The sequence below is a fragment of the Fukomys damarensis genome, unplaced genomic scaffold, assembly GCF_012274545.1.
Source record: "Fukomys damarensis isolate Sample0158 unplaced genomic scaffold, DMR_v1.0_HiC HiC_scaffold_18, whole genome shotgun sequence".
NCBI lineage: Eukaryota > Metazoa > Chordata > Mammalia > Rodentia > Bathyergidae > Fukomys > Fukomys damarensis.
Window position 1 is genome coordinate 33,962,081 of NW_022900930.1, and position 17,000 is coordinate 33,979,080.

At 41.9% G+C, this 17,000-nt stretch overlaps 1 protein-coding gene across 1 annotated transcript in view; it reads left to right on the forward strand.

Annotated features, from left to right (window-relative positions):
* The first annotated feature begins 3,159 nt into the window (after positions 1-3,159).
* The window catches only part of LOC104866024 (kynurenine/alpha-aminoadipate aminotransferase, mitochondrial-like), a 30,083-nt gene continuing 16,242 nt past the window's right edge, over positions 3,160-17,000 (forward strand). Inside the window, 6 exon segments of the mRNA XM_033765442.1 lie at positions 3,160-3,914; positions 5,280-5,448; positions 6,401-6,533; positions 12,716-12,816; positions 13,881-14,064; positions 16,028-16,093. Of these exon segments, the coding sequence (XP_033621333.1) occupies positions 3,848-3,914; positions 5,280-5,448; positions 6,401-6,533; positions 12,716-12,816; positions 13,881-14,064; positions 16,028-16,093 (720 nt within the window). The 5' untranslated portion in view covers positions 3,160-3,847.

Below are 17,000 nucleotides of genomic sequence, written 5' to 3' on the forward strand. Positions count from 1 at the left end.
CTGATCCAATCTGACTGCTGTCGACAGGAGAGGAAATTGGACCCCACATACACACAGGAGAGCAGCATGTGAAGATCAAAGTGGAAATCAGAGATGCAACTACAGGCCAACAATCATCAGACTGCAAGCAAACCACTGAATTCTAGGACAGCAGCATGAAACAGATACTTCCTCATACTTCTCAGAAAGAACCAAAACTATGGTAACTTCTAGTTCCCAGAACTAAGAAACAGCATCTGTTGTGTTAAGGCCCTCTGTTTGGGGTACTTTGTTAGAGCAGCTGTAGCAAATGAATATGTGAATTATATAATATATGAAGAACTCGTGTGCATGAGCCACTTCACAGGCCGTTCTTCCTGTCCCACTCAAGTCTTCAGAGCTTTGCCGCTGTGACCAGGACCTTGACTCTAATTTCTTGAGATTTCCTGGCCATCAGCCACCAGCTAACCAATTCCCCTATTCCTGCCCCAGGGAGCCTATGAGATACATATTTGATATTTTACCTGTTGTTACAAACTGAACTATCCTCCATCTTAAAAAAAAATAAATACAAATGCTTAGAAGAGACAACAGAGAAAAATATCTCCAAGTATGAAAATTTTATCTGGGAGAAAGTAAAAAAAATATATAGAACAGGATCATAGTGCGGTAAGATACTTATGCACTGAAAGAAAAAAAAAGGGTAAGGGAAGCTTTTATTTAAAAAAAAATGAGAGAGAAATTCCTATAAGTGTTTCAACATATAAATTCCCAGAAATGCTTGCTTTGTCTCCTGAGGCAAGAGTGAATGTCAGCTCATGGGTGAAAGTGTGTTGCTGGACAAGTGTGTTCTGCCCTGAGCACCTCACCTGAATTGCTGCAACCTTAAGCATGTTAAATATAAACTTGGTTACAGAAATCTGTGCATAGATGTGTGTAAAACAAGAAACATTTTGTGGGGTTTTACATAGTACTTACGTCAGACAATATGAGTACTTATGCCAGACAATATGCATTCTCCTTCCCAAGTTCCTGGCTCTAATTTTATCTGAGCCTGACAAAAATGATTTCATCTTGATATCAGAAACTTTGTAAGCCCTTGGAGGTAAGGGCCTTAAAGAAGTAATCAAAGTTACCCAAGGTAACAAATGTGGGGGCTTAATCTGATATAACTTGTCCTGAAAAGAAAAAGAGACACCAGGTAGCTAAGAAAAACACCTGGTGAACACACAGAAGACAGCCATCTGCAAGCTTCAGGAGAAAGCACGCCTGCCAACAACTTCATCTTGGACCGATAGCCTTCAGAGCAGTGGGGAAATAAGTTTCCAGTGTAAGCCAACCTGTAGTATTTTATCACTGCAGCCCTAGCAGAATAATTCAGCTGCTCAACTGGGGGTTATCTCACCCAGGCTTCTGAAATACATTTTCTCACTCCCTTCTCCAGGAAAAATCACACATCTTTCCATCTCCATTCAGCACCCAAAAATTATCTCAAAAGTTTAGCCACAAAGTATACGAGTTAAGAAACTGAGCAAAATTTCTCTGAACTCTATGTTGAAAACCTTCCCTCTCTCACATTATAGAATAGGTTCAGTGAAAAGTTTGTCAAATGAGGAGCAAGCCTTCCCATGAGTCCCCTCTGAGTTTGAAGAGAAAGATGATGATTATCCCGTGAGTGACCCTTTTCTTTTAAATTAATTTTATCAGTACATTTAAGGTACACAATATAATGACATTCATCAGTGGAAATTTGCACCATGATATAATCCATCTTGGATCTGATTTTTCCCCATTGCCCTGCCTTCCCTTCCGAACTCATTTGATCTCAGTAGCAAGCAGGGTTGAGCCCGGTTAGTTCTTGGATGGGAGACCCTTTTTGATGAACAAAATTCTGAGAAAGATGAGAGAAAAAGAAGCTTGTCTAAGATGGCTGAGTCCTGCTCTCCACTGAAAATAACCACCAACTCCCTGCGCTTTCCTCAGCAGCTGCATCTTAGCTCTGTGCCACTGTATTGAATGACATTCCTGACCCTTTTGCTCTTCAAGAGCGGTGACTTGTCTCAGTTATCATTTTCAATTCACTACACTTCCTAGCACAGAGTAAGGGTCTAATAAATGTTTGGAGAAAAGATCTGCCCCTCTAGCTCTACCCTAGGGCAGCCAGACCAGGCAGTCTTTAAAAGGGGAAAGCACTGAGCTGCAACTCTTGCTCATTCATCTTGCTTCCTCAGGAGAACTCTGCGGCTTCTCCTGACAAATCCCAAGTCAGCCTCTCTGGCAAGCGGTTTTATCTTCAACTTAGCAGGTTCAAATTGACTGGTAAGTTCTTTCCCATTTCACCCTAGCTCATCCTTTTCCCCCTACACTGGCTTCGTCCTGCCTTTCACTTGCTAATCACACCCCTGAGTGTGGGATTCCGGTGTTTCACCAGTCGGGCCCTTTCTCTGTCTCCTTATTGACCTGAATCATCACCCAGCTTATTATCAACAGCACCCACAAACCATCCCAGATCCATCAGAATGTTTAAAGCTGGAGAACCAGTACCTTACGTTTAACTACTTTAAATCTCTTTAGTTTGGGTTTTGTGAAGACCCAGAGCCCTGGCAGTGACAGGCTGCATTCCTGCAGAGGCTTCTCCGGTGCCGAGGTCCGCGTACAACAGGGCCACTCGGGGTTAGTCTTGGAGCTACTTCATAGCACAAGCCTCCCCCTCGGACTCCTCAAGGGCCCTCTAGCACCCAGGGACCTCAGACGCTGTTGCTGATCTCAGCTCTGGTGGCCGAATGTGCAAAAGTCCATTTCAAAGTTAATCATATTTTATTTTTTCCACTGAAGCCCGCTTCCATCCTAACTGAACACCTGCACTTGAAAAAGACTAAAGCCCTAAATAGGTAATGTACCTCATCTATTCAAGTGTACTGGGAGGCTAATTCACAGTTTTCTTGACCCCAAGAAAAACATTCTCTTTTAGTATGGCAAAAACCCGGTGGTTCATGAACTCGTACTTCGACCATCTCCTGGATTCCACCATGTGCAACTCCTTTCCAAGCTAATGCCTGCAGAGAAAGCAGAGAAAGCTCAAAGGGAGAGGAGACCCTAAAATCGAGCTGCTCTGAGTGATTTCTCACAAAGTCAACACGCTACATTCAGTCTACTAAGTTCAGATTTTGAAGGACGTGTTTCAGGGACTCTTGTGAGGCGCCATGGTAACTTGTCAGGAGAGTGCTGAGAATTTAGCCCAGCAATGGTTTGAGGGGGTGAAATGCTGCCTCTGGACGGCCCCGTCTGGGTGGCCCCCTAGGAGGGCAGCGTCAGGCTGGGCTCCGCTAACGGAGCCAGGTGCAGTGGACCAAAGCCACCACTAGATGGTACTCAAGGACTAGGATCGAGCAGAACAACGTCCGGGCCCCTCCAGTAGTTCTGGGTGTGATCCAAGGCCAGCTTGTCGGCCATCTGGGAGCGGAGTTGCAGACGCTGCACTCCCTCCGTAAAGCGGGGAGTCCTGAGGGCTTTGATGGACTCGGGCACTGGCTGGGGGTTGCAGGTTTCTCACGCCTTAGCCCGCGGAGGGGGCGCAAGTGCAGCCTGTGACCTTTGGACTGGACAGGGGCAGTCGCACAAGGAAAAAGAACCAACCTCCCTACAGGCCGTGGACTTTACCCCTGCTGATGCCAGGAAGCACAGGACAAGAAGACCGTGCGCAGCCTGCAGCCCGGGCACCGTGCGGGGACCTCTAACGCTGCACTTAGGCGTGAGGACTTGGGAGGCTGTCCTTGACGAGGCTCTCTGGTTTGGGGGGTTTGGGGTTTAGTTTGTTTTCTAGTCCTGAACCACTGAAGAAAGAGCTTGGCGCTTGACTCTCGGAGACATGAATTATGCACGGTTCATTAACGCGACCAGCGCGGCCAGAAAACGTTCTCCCATCCGAACCTTGGGTGAGATACGCAGCCAGCGCCTGTCCTGCCCGGGTGGAGCCTTGGTCACGGCTGGGTGGCGTCCATTCATCCAGCTGGGCCAGCCCACTGTGGGCCAGGCTGGGGCAGAGCCCAGGCAGGAGGAGCCCTTGTTCTCAGAGAAGGACGGCTGCAAGGAGAGGCAGCCACAGAGCGGTTCCAGTAGCATGGAGCAGGAGGACCAGAGAGGCTCAGCCCGCCTCCCGGGAGACGGGTCCTGGGAGGGAGGCTGTGGAGCCAGGCTCTTCCCGGCGAGACAGTGGGGAGGCACAGTGTGCAGAAGTGTGCGGGGCGGGGAGCGGGCTCCTACATGGGAGGGGGAGGCTGAGCCAGGCAGCTCCCAGGCGAGTGGGGGCAGCTGCAGGAGCATCTTCTCTTGCTTTGGCCCCGTGTTTATTCCTGGCCCCTCCGCCTTCTCAATCTTCGGTCCTTCACCAGTGAGGGGGCCCAGAAAAAGTCATCCCATACTTTAGACTCGCGTTCTACCTTAGACCATTTGGGCTGCTATGTCAGAATGCCATAAACTGGTAATTCAGAAACAACAGGAATTTATTTGTCACAATTTAGGACAGAGCAAAGTCCTACATCAAGGCTCCAGCCGATTCCGTGTTGGGGTGAGAGCCATTCCCTACAGAAGGCACGTTGTTGCGTGTCGGGTAGTTTCTTTAGAAATGGTCTTTCTCTCCTCACAGTAATTTGGAGAAGACAAGCAAAAAACAGTGCCAAAAAGTTTACTTGAAAAGGGAGAGGTGAATGGGTATGGGATAAATTAGCTCCGCGGAGTGAACTTGGGTTTAACAAGGAAGAAAGTAAGGTAAAAGCAAAAATAAAAGCACACACCTTGTCTGGGAAACGCCGGGCGGACTATTGCGGGGACTCCCCTAGCTCCTCCAGTGGCTTCCTTTCTTCTGTGCTGTACACATCTCGCGGGATCCTGTAAGAAGTTCCGCATACCAGGCCGAACTATTTGGTGCTGTCTCGGGACCTGGTAATGAGAGATTCTGCTCATTTCCCCAGCCAGCTTTGTCACACCCTATTTCCTATATCAGAAGGTGGTAACAGGGATCCTCACTTCGCAGAAGAAGCAAGGGCACTCCCTCGGACCTCTTTCTACAATTCAGCAAACCCATTCATGCACATAGAGTCCTTGTGGTCTAATCAGCCCTTGAAGACCCTCTTCCTGTCACATGGGGTATTAGGTTCCACCCTATGAAGAGGGGGCACCAACATTCACACCATGGCACATTCTGTCACTGGAAGTATCAAACTTTGTAGTTGACTAGTGCATACTGAACTGCGTGTTTCTAAGTCTTCCTTAGATGTATTTCTTTTCTATGTTTATCATAGATGACTTTGTGCACATGCCAACAAAATCTTTCATCTCTTTGGCTCCTGGATGCCCAAATCCAAACACCTTCCCCTTTAAGAGTGCTGTTATCACTTTAGAAGGTGGAAACACCATACAATTTGGAGAAGAGACCATGAAGACAGCACTTCAGTATTCTGCAAGTTACGGGTGAGTTTTTAACAGATAACGTGATCTTACTGCTTCATTTTCATGTCCCGTTTGACCATTTGACTTGTGTCTTTTTTAACAGTGTTTGATGATTGGGTAGGTTGCGGAAAAGTTTTCAAACAGTAATTAAGAGCAAAAGGAATACTAAATGCTTAACACTTCTCAGTGCTTTTCAATCTTAAATGACTAGGAAAACCAGAGAATCTTCCAGAAGTGCCATTTGAGCTGAGTGTGAAAACTGAAAAGATGCTAAGTGAAGAAACTGAAAAGAAGAAAAAAAGAGTTCTTTTAAGTCTCTGGGTAGTTGTGTGATACTGTGATTATGTCCTCTTTTAAGCAAGCAAGTGTACAAATACATTTCATAAGTTCAAATGTCTAATTTCTTAAAGGCAAGCTGAAAGATGCTTTAAAACTTTATTAGCTGATCTTAAAATGAGATAATAATTTAAGAAGTCTATGACTTATAGGATATTAAAACTTTTGTTATGTGATAGAAGGGCACATTGAAATGTAATGTATATGAATTATATGCAATATATAAATATGCCTTTATTTCCGTAATACAAAGAAACAATTGAGCCTGAACTCCTGACAGCCTATAGAAATCTCACTAAGGAAAGTAAGGAAAAAGTAAGAAATGTATTATTCAGTGAATGCTCTAGTGTAAATGAAAGACCTTCAGGCTTTCAAACAAAGAGGATATAGTTTCAAATCTCAGTTCATTGATTAAATGGATGATGTTGTGTGAATTATTTCATTGATTGTATTTATGTGGATTTACTAATCTCTAAGTCTGTTGCACTGTCTTTAATGGAAATATTGGAATTGATGAAAAGTTTGAGTTTTTTAATTGAATACATGGCTGTTTTGATATAAAGCTACCATATACTTCCTGTCTACCATTCCAGTGATTATTGCTACTATCAATTTAAAATAAATCTTGTGGCTTTAGAATTCCAGCACTTGTGTCCTGGCTGAAACAGTTACAAATAAAATTGCACAATCCTCCCAACACCCATTACCCACCTAACCAGGGACAAATGGATCTCTGCATCACATCGGGCAGCCAAGATGGTCTCTGTAAGGTAAGACTGAAAGGAAAAGGTGACCAAGGAGCAGAATCAAATATGTTCCTAAATGCAGTCATCGGCCACCTAACCACAGGAGGATCGCGTTTTGAAAATTAGTGGTAGTGTTTCTTGACTTCACATAAAATAATAAGCAGGAAATTCAAAGGCAAACATAGGATGGGAGGGGAGTATAGTAAGAGAAGGATATACACCGAGAGCTTTAATGATACATAAATATCAGGTAAGAAATCCTTTAATCTTGATATTTCCTTCTAGTTTCCCTTATTATGAAAAGGCACAGTTAAAAATTATATGCTCTTAATTGCATTTACCAGCCTGATTTTTCCTAAATATTCAGCCCTTATTTAATGCCTTAGTTCTGTGAGTCATTTAAACTAGGATTCTGTTATGACAGCATTCAAATTGTACAAAAAGCTTTGTAACACTGCTTAATTTCATTTGCCTCAAAGATTCCGGTCAACATTTGATTTCTATCTATAGTTATGATTTCAATATCATTTTTAGATTCTTTAAAGGGCATGTTTCCGTATTCTTGGATGAAAACTCGATTCCCGTGGGTACTCTGATACCTCGTATAGAACCTGTCTACTCACCCCTGCTTATACTATGTCCTCTCCTTGACCATACTTCTCTGGATCTGAATGCAGATGTTACTGGGCTTACAGTGGAACTCTTTCCAGATGAGCCCATCCTGAATTGAAAATATGGCAAGTCCAAAATGCATTTAATGTACCCAACCCACTGAAAATAATAACTTAGTGACAGCGCACTGCAGAGTAGCTGCTGTTTACCCTCATGATCACACGGCCCGCTGGAAGCTGGTGCCCCCTAGCAGTCTGTGAGAGTATCGTACCGCATATTGCAAGCCTTGCAAAAAAATCAGCCTTCGGAAATCAGTACAGTTTCTACTCAATGCATCGAACATTCTCAGCCGTGGAAAGTGGGAAAACTACATCGAAACATGGTAAGAGAGGGGCCATCTGTAGATTTCTGATCCTAACTTCTGTAACTCAGTCTTTAACCCTTTCTCCTCCACCTTCCAACCCTCCTTCCATTGTCGCATCTGATCTCTGCTGGGCTCTTGAAGCTCCACACAGGAAACCACCTCTAGGCAGACCTCTTACTAAGAGACTACACCTCTAGACAGTTTCACCTGCTTCCCTTTTTCTTCCCTTTTGCATGAGTAATTAGACCTGGATAAAGATTCTGTGTATTTAGTCTTCATATCTACATTCAAGTGACTCCTGTTCATCATCGTTCATGTTAAATCAGAGTAGCTTTCTGTTTCTTCTTTTCTATTTTGTGAAAATCAGATTGACCCTAATTAGCTTTAAATTGCCATAGATAATAAAGTGTAATAAAAATACCTTTAAAGGGTATTTATAAATGAAATCAATTTTTCTCCCTCCTATGGAATTTAATTAGGTGAAATACAAGGATTAGCTACTGTCTGAACATTTGCTTAAAAAGAAACTTTTGTGATTCCATGGGTGGACATTTTAAAGGACTCATTCAATAACATTATTTTCTTAGGACAGTATACTGCGAAGTCTTTTCTGCAGGAAAAAAAATGCCAAAGATAGTTTTTTTTTTCAATCTCTGCCACTACACTAGTCATATCAATCATATCACTATCTGTGGCCAAATAAATCAATAACACATTACTACAGACACATTTATTACAAGGGCCTTAGTAGTAGTCTGCTCTAGTATTTCTTCCACTTTGCTCTCCAAGGCAGATGTTATTTTAGGTTTCTATGTTTGACTGCATCTTTTTGATGGGAAATAGCTCTCCTTTTTAATTTAGAGTGTTTGACATTGGTATATCCCCTAATTGACATGGAAATGTATATCACTAGGATTTTATTTAATCTGTTGGGAATGCTCCCACAACCCAAGTGATTTCTCTAGCCCTGGCATGTCCTGCACACCTGAGTCAACCGGAAACTTTTTGGAGGAGCATACTGTTTGTCATAAGATGTCAAAAACTCCATGAGAGAAAGATACTTTGAACATCACAGGCCATACTGGAAAACAAAAGTCACATCTTCAACCTTAAATGAAAATTACCTTATTTTCATTTATCTGAGGAATAGCTGTTTAAAAATTTTTCCCATTCTGTCCTGTGCATTTTCTCTTCAATCTGTTGGTGGTTTATTTTGCTGGGCAAAAGCTTTTTAATATGATGAGATTCCAGTTGTTGATTTGTTTGTAATATTTCCTGTGTGACTGGGGTTTACTTCATAAAGTCTTTGCCTATACCTATGTCTTCAAGAGTTTTCCCTATTTTATCTTTGAGCAAATTAAATGTTTCTGTTCTGATATTTAGATCTTTTATCCATTTAAATTTTAGTGTAATGCATGGTGAGAGATATAGCTCTAGGTTTAACCTTTAACATGTGGAACACCAGTTTGTACAGCACCATTTATGAAAGAGGCTGTCTTTCTTCCAGTGAAGATATTTGGCTCCTTTGTCAAAGATAAGGTGGCTTAGTATGTTTAAAGCTGTTTCTGCATCTTCTATTCTGATCCATTGATCCACAGGTCTGTTTTATTTTGCTTTAGGCTTTGTTTTGTTTGCCATTGGCCTGCTGTTTTGTTGTTGTTGTTGTTGTTGTTGTTGTTGTTTAATTGTTTGTTTGGAGTGTGTGTATGTGTGTTCATTCTTTCTTTCTTTCTTCTTGGTCCTGGGGATTGAATTCAGATCCTTGTGCTTATGAGGCAGGCAGCGTAACCACTGAGCTAAATCCCTGGCCATTACCATGCTGTTTTTAACTACAGTAGCTTTGTGGTAAAATTTCAAGTCTGGAATTATGATGGCCCCTGCCTTGTCTTTGTTGCTCTATGTCTCTTCTGGTTCCAAATGAATTTTATGATTTTTTTTCTCTAGCTTTCTGAGGTATGCTATTGGTATTTGGATTAGGGTGGCATTACATTTGGTTTGGAAATTTTATTAAACAGTTTTGGAAGTATGGCCATTTTCACTGTATTCGTTCTGCCTATCACAGTATAAGTGATAAGCCTTTCATTTCCTGATGCCTTCTTTAATCTCTTCTTTCCCAGTACTGCAGTTTTGAATGTAAAACTCTTTTACTTCCTTCATTAGATTGATTCCCAAGTATTTCATTTTTCTTGATGGTATTGTAAAACGTGTTGTTTCTATACAGAAATGCTATTGATTTTTGAGTGTATACTTTGATCTAGCTATGCTCTTGAATGTGGTTATTAAATCTAGAAGTCTTTTGCTTGACTTTTGGGGTCTTCTATGTACAATATCGTGGCACCCATAAATAGTGATGACTTAATTTCTATCATTTCTATCATTATTCTTTTTCATTTTCTTATCTAACTGGCTAATGTTTCCAAAACTATATTGAACTGAAGTGATGGTAATGGGCATTTAGCTTTGTATTCTTTTTTATTTTAGAGTGAAAGCTTTTAGGTTTTGACCATTTAGTATTACATTACTATTGGTTTATCATAGATGGCTTTTATCAAATTGAGATATAGACCTTCTATTCCAATTTTCTGTAGGATTTTATCATGAATGACTGTTGGACTTTGTGGAATGCTTTTTCAGTGTCTACTGGGATGATCATGTGGGTTTCTTCACTGATCATGTTAATGTGACATATTACATTTATTGATTTGTGTATGGTGAATCATCCCTGCATCCCTGGGATGATTCCTACTTGGTCATGGTGCAAAATCTTCTTGATGACTTGCTGCATTCTGTTTTAGGATTTCTGCTGGGTAGAAAAATTAAGAGGGGTAAGAGGAAAAAAGAGAGATAAAAGAAGGGGAAGTGATTTGAAGCAAGGCTAAAAACAAAAGAAGATTACCCAAACTTTAGGAAATGGGAGAAGAAGATAGGAAAGAAAGAAGAAAAAAACTAAAACAAGAACTGAAACAATAAAAAGCAGTGTTCACTCACACTCATTAAAAAAAAAAACAAGAAAAGGGAATGAAAAAACAAAAGAAAACAGAAAATAAAAGGAAAAAAGATTTCTCTGTGATTTCAACCCAATTGTAATATTCTGGAGTTTACACTTTTATAGTAGTGTTCAATTCTGTGTGGGTCTCCTCTATCACAGGTAGACAAAGGAGTCAAACAGAACCTAGATCCCTACTGGATAATCCCAGCAAGACTGCAATAGGAGTAGTGCAGGGTGCTGATTCTGATGCTTTCAACTCCACAGTTCAATCTGATCCTGGCCTCTGGTTGTGGAGTTGGGCCTGAGTTGTTCAGCCTAAGACGCTCTGGGTGTCTCTTGTTAGCTGGACCTCAGCTCCCCAACCCTGGATGTCTCCTGTGGTTGTGCCTCACCCAGTCTTTGGGAACCATAAGAGGAAGCCAACCTACAACTGCTCTAAGTCCTGGGTTCAGCTGGCCCCTCCCTAAAGTTGTGTTTGTCCAAGCTCCCTCTCCACGCAACACTTGGACTGGGGTCACTCATCAGCTGTTGTAGCTCACAGCGTCCACTGTTCTATTGCACTGGTGTGTGTGTTTCCACTGAGGCCTCTGAGTTAGCTGCCCTCACTGTCTCTGTAAATTTGAGCATCCTCTCTCATGCCAAGGGCCAAGAGTCCAGCAGAAAGTGCGGTTTGCTACCACCTTTCTGTGTGTTGAGGTCTATCTCTTCACTTTCCTATGGGTTCCAATTCTCCCTTCAAATTTTTTCCTGAGTCCAGGGGATCAGACTCTCTCCTTTTTTTCCCCAAGTCTTATATCCAGTGTCTGGATTCCAAATCTCAGAGAGGCTGATTTGCTGCTCTTTGCTGCTCCTCCATCTTCCCAGAAGGGAGCTGGTTTTCATTTCTTAACTACCAATCCATACTCTACAGTTCCACCAGTCTGTTCAGCTATCCTTATTTGTCTGACTGCAGCAGAAATTTCCAAATAAGCCTAAAACTGTTCCAAGTATCTGACACATATTCTTTCCCTGCTCTTGTTCTTTCATATTTGAATGAGAAGAATTTTTCCTAAATGCTTATCCAACTGTATGACTCCTCCTGATTGCTTACTTAAAACTCTTTCACCTTCTATCTCAGTCACCTTCTAATCACTAGGATTCAATACGTGATGACCACAGTTTAAAGGAGGAGCAGTTGATTTGGGCTCACAGTTTAAGTCCACGGTCAATCTTAAGCAGAAGTAGCACAGTGGAAAGGTCTGGCAGAAGAAAGCTGTCCATGCCAAGGCAGCCGGAGAGAAACAAAAAGCCGGACAGGGAGATATGCCCTTCCAGTGACCTAGTGACCCTCCTCTTCCATCCAGACCACACCTCCTTAAAAAACTCAGCCACTGAACACATTAGTGGATTAATCTACTGATAAGTATGGCTCCCCCATGATCCAGTCACCTTCCGAAAGCCCTGCCTCTTAGCATATGACAGTCGGGGGGCATTCTGGATTTAAACCATAATACCACCATTCAGTAGAATGCCTACATGGTGTACTCACTGCCCACAGGCTGGTCTCTCTCTACCCTCCTCTTTACAGTCAACTCGCAGAATTCTTTCCGTTTCTGAAAATGTCCCTACTGTTGCCCCTGCCACCAAGTCATCACCCACTCAGAAAGCCTTATCTGAATCCCCTGACTGCCAAACTTTTGCGGTGAGCTGTATTCGACATTACGCTCACCACTCTTGTTACTTATATACCTCTTTGTGTAGTTACTGAGTGCTTATCTACCTTTTCCAGAGGACATGTAAATCTATTAGAATTTTAAAAAAAGTTGATTTTGTCCATCTCTCAGTTCCAGTACTTCACAGAGGCATAACTGGTGGTAGAAATTTTTAAAATTCTCAAAGAAGCAAGAGGATGAATAAATGAATTTTAGAAACCAAACCAGTTATGTTCTTTTTTAGTTTTCTCTAGAAAAGAGATTGTTACATAAGAGTCTCAGTCAGATTCTCATCTAGGTTTCTACATACAGTTTTACTGGAGCTCAGCTACTCCCATTTGCTTTTACATTTTCTGTGACTACTTTCCACTCTAGAAGCAGAGATGAGTAATAGCCAAAAGAGACATGATAATCCACAAAATGGTTAGAGTTGGGGCCTTTACAAAAAATCTGCCAGCCCATACTGTAGGGTCCTGTGAGCTCAAACTAAATAATGGAGTTCTGAGAATGAAACAATACTATGCAAGCTAACTTATGCTTCTTTTGCTAGGCATTTGAAATGATAATTAATCCCGGAGATAACATCCTCCTAGATGAACCAGTTTATTCCGGAACACTTAAAGCTGTAAGTGCACATTTTTGCAAAATGACAACTCATACTAAATAGAAGAAACTATTGCACCTTGAGAGTTATCTGTCCACTGAAAAACAAAATAGCAGCTTTCACCTATAGACAAGAGAATCTCAAAAACGATATATGCAGTATGCATTAAATGGACCCTCTGCTTCACACATTTCTCTTTTAAAATCTGATTGTTGCCATGTGAGAGAAAATTTAAATTCCATTTCCATGTCCTTAGATTGGTAGACATATAGGATGGAATCTACAGGGAAGTGATTGCAATTCACAACAATAACTTTCTAACCATCAGCCTCACCCGACTCCCTAGCAGGTGAAACATTCCCCATGGCTTCAGATCCCCAGAATTACCTCCACATCTAACTCGAGCTATTGGGATAATTCAGTTAAAAGGGTCTCTCTGATGAATGACTGTCACACCTCAGCAACTGACTCCTGTAACACTTTACCCCACAACATGGCCCCTGCTCAGCTCTGTGGCACCTTCATCCCAATCCCCAAGTCGGCAGAAACAGCCTCTGCCCAGATCACAGCCAATCACAGAGCAAAGGAAAAACAGACTTAGAAAACCACAAGTTGGATTTTTAAACTTCATGAAAGAACAAATATCCCTTCTGCTCTTAATTGATTGGCCAGAGCGAGACACATGGCCAAACCAGACATGACTGGAGCAAGAGAATACAACCCACAGCCAACCATTGCTGTGCACACCTGAAATCCCAGCACCCTCGGAGGCTGAGGCAGAAGCGTTACGACCTCAAGTCCTGGCTGGGCAGCTTTGAGCTATCCTGTCAAAAATTCAAAAAGGAAAAAGGTTTTGGAGATGTGACTCGGTACAAAGGACTCTGGTTCAATCACCGTAGGAAAAAAAATGTACAACTGTTCTCCTAGAATCTACCCCAGGGAAACAATAGACCGTGTGAACCCTCGAGAGCTTGGAGCTCAGGGCAGGCTTATGTTTGAGGAGATAAATAGTACATTCCTAGTTAGTATTTCTTTAAATTGCACTTATGTCCTGTATTCGTGTCTGGCTCCTAAACTTTTCTTTTTTTTCTTTTTTGTTGGTCCTCAGCTGATCCCGCTCCAGTGATGAGTTTGGGATTATCCCAGACGCCCTCAAAGAAATACTTTCCAAATGGAAACCAGAAGATTCCAAGGACCCCAACAAAAACACCCCCAAGTTTCTCTATACTGTTCCAAATGGCAACAACCCCACTGGAAACTCATTGACAGGTGACCGTAAAACAGAGATCTACAAGGTACTGGAAAGAATGTGTCAGTCAGCTGTGCTCCTGCTTCACTTCTTTCATTTTCCAAGAGTGCTGTAAACTTCCTTTCTTCCCCCCTTGCTTTCAAGGAAGATGATTTTTAGTAAGAGGACTTCTCCTATGAGAAGGGCCCTAATAAATCTCTGCATAGCACATTACCAGGGCTTTTATTTCTAAGATATTTTTCTTTTCCCTTCAGTGGCATATTCACATTCACATTCTTGGTATGATGTCAAACTTTGTGAGATTATTAGTATTTGACCACAATTTAATTTTCATTATATTTTTTTCACTTGACTCTTCTGCTCCTTTTTCCTTTTCATTTCATATTTTAAAGAATTGTTGAAAAATAAGGGGCAAGCTCTTCATCTCTAAAATCTCTTTGGGTACCTGTGAAGCCCAGCTTTTTACTATAAACATTTTCTCAAAGTAGAAAATGTGCATTGAGTTAGACAGGATGTTTGTTTTTTGTTTTTTGGTTTTTGGTTTTTTTTTTTTTTTTTTTTTTTTGGCACCAGAGATCAAACTCGGGTCCTTATGCTAATGAGGCAGGCGGCAGAACTACTGAGCTAAATCTCTGGCTATACGGGATCTTTGAAAAGAGAAATATGCCTCTTGAAAAGTCTTTTTTTCTACACCCAAACTGTGCTCGCTAGCCTTTCTTACAAATACCTTTTTAAAATAAGTAACAAACTCATGTTAAACTGTGTTCCATTTAATCACGTGCAGTGGATTCCTAAGTAAGATTTCAGCTGTCAGCCAGTACCTTTCACTTAGAATGAAGTCCAAAATATCTTTTTACTATTTTTTGCACTCTCCTGTGTGCTCTCCTCAGCTCTCTGCTCGGTTTACAGACTCCGCCTATGCAATTCCATGGAAATATCCCATTCTGCACACAAGAAACCCACACTGCCCAGCCCTTCCTCTCCCCTGAACGCCAGACTTTTGTGTCTGACTTTCTGCTTGACGTCCTCACATGGATGTCTACAGCATTTCAAACTCAATCTGGCCCAAATAGAACTCCTGGTTTCCCCAGCACCACCCGAAATCTTGAATCCACAACCCCTCTGCGCACCACCTCTATAAATGCCCTTTGTAAACTCCAGGAAGAGCCTGCTTTCTTTCTTCCCCTGCTCTCTTTTCCTACTCCACCATCAGGTTTTTCCAAGTCCCAACATTTTTCCTCACTGCAGTTCATAACCCCATCTTCTCAGTCACCACCTGCCCTTACTAGACGGGTGGCTTGGTCACTCAGCCTTGCTGTGCTCCACTCTTGGTCTCTAACCACGCGTTCTTTGTGTGAAACTTGCATCCTGGCACCTGCTACATGGCAAATGCAAAAATCCAGACTCGTGGTTCTCCTGTTCACAATTCTTCCCTTTGCTGTGAAGGTCCGGACTCCATTAGCTGCCTCTGCGGGCTGCATGATACAGTCCTTCTCTCCCGAGGACTCCCCGTCATCATCCCAGCTGTCCCCACTCTGCAGCCCCACCGGCCTTTCTGTTCCTCCAACGTGCTGAGGCCCTTGCTCACCCCCAGAATCCCACTCTCACTCCTTCAGTCTAGAATCGTTTCCCCTGTTGGTGCACGGCTGCTTCCTCTCATTCTGTGCTGTAGAGCTACCTTGCCAGGGAGGGCTTCTCAGTGACTCAACGTGAATAAACACTCTGCCACTCTTCTCAAATGTGATCTCACAAAGTGCTCTGACTAGGAGTTACCCCCGCCCGCTGTCGTGTTTTTTGGTTTAGCATCCACTGGTGCATGCATAGTCTGCCTTTCCCACTAGCGTAAGGTGACTGAGAATGGAAGTCCTGGTGCCTCCTTCAATTTATCCCCGCTGTCTGGGATAAAGGACAACAACAGAGTTGTTGAAAGAATGAATACAAAGAATTATGACTCTGAGTGACTTCAGTTTTGGAGAGCCCTTATGAAATATATTATTTTAACATTTTAGCTTGCAAGAAAATATGATTTCCTCATAATAGAAGATGATCCTTACTATTTTCTCCAGTTCAGCAAGGTAAGTGGAGATAGTAACTATTAAAAGATGTTATTTTAAGCTATTACACTGTATTTGGGACAAGCCAGACTGGTGAGCAGAGCGATCCATTTTTACCTTTGAATTAAATTAACTATTATGAATTTAGCACCATGTTAATTTTTTATTTTTCCCATTTTACCATCGACTTAGTACTTTGCATTTTTCCCATTAAGTTTATTGGTACATTTAAAGGACATAATACAGTTACATTTATCATTGGGATCTTGTGTCTTTACATGACAGGTCTTGGTTCTTGTTTTTTCCCCACACCCCTGCCCTCCCTTCACTGCCTTCACCCTTCCCCATTTACAAAGACTCTGTTTCCATGTTTTCATTTTTTTCACATTTGTCCTTTTCCCTTATTTCCTTTCCCCTCCCCTTCCCACTTCCCCTTTAGCCATTTTCTTCCTATTGAACACTATCAATTATATAACTTGAATCTTATTTACACTTTTAGTTTTTCACACCAGAGAAACTGTTCAGTATTTACTCAAGTGTGTCCAGTTTATTTCACTTAAGAGTATACCCTCAATGTGCATCCATTTAGCTACAAATATTTCTAGTTTCTCACTCTTTATAGCTGAGTAGTTCTCCATTTTATAGAAAAACAACATCATCTTTATCCAGTCACCAGTTGATGGGTATTTGGGTTGTTTCCAAGTTTTAGCTATTATGAACTGTGCCACTATAAATATGGGTGCACATATATCACCGTGGTATGATTCTTTTTTTCTCATTGAGTTTTTTGGTACATTTTAGGCATACAGTACAGTTACATTCATCATTGTGATTTTTTTAATTCTTTTGGAAAGATACCCAACAGAGGGATAGATAGCTGGGTCAGATGCAACCTCTAATCCTAGTGTTAGAGGTATCTCCATATTGA